This window comes from Cariama cristata, unplaced genomic scaffold (genome assembly GCF_000690535.1).
Source record: "Cariama cristata isolate BGI_N322 unplaced genomic scaffold, ASM69053v1 scaffold25163, whole genome shotgun sequence".
Classification (NCBI taxonomy): Eukaryota; Metazoa; Chordata; class Aves; order Cariamiformes; family Cariamidae; genus Cariama; species Cariama cristata.
In genome coordinates this window covers 1-2,042 of record NW_009606982.1, presented here as the reverse complement: position 1 = coordinate 2,042, position 2,042 = coordinate 1, and the positions used below count along the sequence as shown (strand labels likewise).

The following is a 2,042-nucleotide window of genomic DNA, read 5'->3' as shown; positions in this document are numbered from 1 at the left end:
ACAGAGCAGGACTCGGGAGGAGGGACAGACCTGGACAGCCACAGCCATGCCCTCGGACAGGCACAGCCTCCTCCTCCTCCCCAGGCCACGGAGACATCCCTGGGCAAGGCTGCTGTGATTGCCTGGGCCATTTCTCTCCCAAACTTGTGCTTGTAGCCTCTAAACTGGCTCAGTTGCTCTGCTCTAAACCACCCTCCTTTCTGGCCAGAGGGGTGGTAGGTGGATGCCCCCTCTGCCCAAGCCAGCTAGAATTCAGGGCTCCGGCTGCTGGTCCCTCTGATTCAATCTGCCAGACACGGTACCCCATAAGAACAGGGGTAGTGGACTTCTGGGCCCCAGAGCCTGGTATGAGTTGGGTGCCAAGTCCCTGACCCTGGGCAAGAGGGGACAGGCAGAGGGTGCAGCAGGCAGCCACATCGGAGATGCCCCAGCTCCCACCCCCCAGCAGCTCTCGCTCCCCTCTGCTCTCCAGGTCCCCCAGCCCAGCCTCACCCCCAAAGTAGGAGCCATCAGACAGCTTTGTCTCCTTGTTGCCCTTGGTGAGGATGCTGACCACCCCGTGCTGGATGAAGTACATCTTTTTGCCTACAGTGCCCTCGCGGATGATGAAGTCCCCAGGCTGGAAGACCTCAAAGCGCAGCTTGGTCAGCATGGCTGTCACAAAGTTGGGGTCCGCATTGGCGAACAGGGGCATGTTGGCTACCAGGTTGCGGCAGTTGAAGTTGATGATCTCCTGTGGGGTGAGGAGCAGGTCAGCGGAGACATCGCCGAGCCTGACCCTAGCAACCACCGGCCCTCTCCCCCAAGTCACCCGCACTGGGGTGCCTGCCCCATACCTCTTTGAGCGGCTCACTGAGCTCCCCCAGAATGTTCTCCTCGTCAAACATCTTGCCTTGGTAGCGGTGCTCATAGTACTCGTGGATCCTCTGGCGCGTGTCCCCAGGCAGCTTGTGGAATGACATGTACTGCTCCACTTGCTTGTACTGTGGGGACAAGGCAGAGCCACACAGGGCTGGGCTGAAACAACCTGCACCGCGCCAGAGGCCGGCGGCACAGCCAGCCAATGCTTTCCCTCTCCTCGGTGGTGAGAAGCAGCTGCTGCCGGAGCTGGGATCCAGGCACCCCTGCTCCAGGGCCCTGTCCCAAAGGCCACCTCCAGGGCAGAGGATGGGACCCCCGTGCACCCAGGATGCAGAGGGTCCCAGGACAGAGGCCAGGACAGGGCCTCACTATGCTAGGGTGAACCCCAACATCATGAATGGGGCGTCTCTATCCAAATGGGCAGCCTGACACCCACCCCACACCCCCCAGGTGAGCGGCAAGGGCAGAGATCAGGGCAGGAATCTGCAGGGCAGGGCAGCCCGCACTGAGCTAGTTCTGGAGCTGGACCCACTCGTGCCAGGGCGTCTTCCCCCAGTACTCAGGCACTCACTACTCCAACCCGCTGACCTTCTCCTGGTACTGGCGCCGGGACGAATCCAGCGACTGGATGAGGGCGGTGGCATGGCCGATGAACATGGCGTAGCAGGTGGCCCCCACGATCATGCTCAGCATCGTGAGCCAGACGTCGGTCATGTTTTTGGCCGTAGCCGATGCAGAGCATGTGGCTCATAGCCTTGAACAGGGCGTGCGAGTACTGCCTCCCCCAGGAGTCGTTCTGCAGATGAGGGAACAGCGGCGCTGGGGGGTCTGTCGGAAGGATCTGCTGGGCTGAACCCTCCAGTCCCCTCTCCCTAAGCCAGGGAGTCCAGAGCCCCAGCGAGAAAAAGGTTTCTAATGTGTCCAAGCCCAAAGGGCAGAGCTCTGCTCCAGGAGGCACTGGGGAGTGTGTGAAGCCCTGAGCCCCAGCCCCTGCTCTGGGGAGGAGGCAGGAGCCCCACTGCCCTGTTCCCTCCTGGCAGGCCACGAGGGATTCCCCCGGCTGCTCCGACTCCAAGCAGCTACCAGGGTGAGCTGAGATGGGAAGGTGATGCAGAGATTCCCTCTACCCCCATCTCACTTCTGCCGCAGGGCTGTGACCAGAGAGACACTGCTCTGCGGCA

The 2,042-nt window shown here is 61.8% G+C and overlaps 1 protein-coding gene across 1 annotated transcript in view; it reads right to left on the bottom strand.

Annotated features, from left to right (window-relative positions):
- The window catches only part of LOC104158819 (potassium/sodium hyperpolarization-activated cyclic nucleotide-gated channel 3-like), a gene marked incomplete at both ends in the record, with an annotated part of 2,687 nt that extends 954 nt beyond the window's left edge, over positions 1 to 1,733 (bottom strand). The window contains 4 exon segments of the mRNA XM_009696571.1: positions 303 to 733; positions 837 to 983; positions 1,450 to 1,576; positions 1,578 to 1,733. Coding sequence (XP_009694873.1) covers positions 303 to 733; positions 837 to 983; positions 1,450 to 1,576; positions 1,578 to 1,733 — 861 coding nt within the window.
- Positions 1,734 to 2,042: the final 309 nt, after the last annotated feature.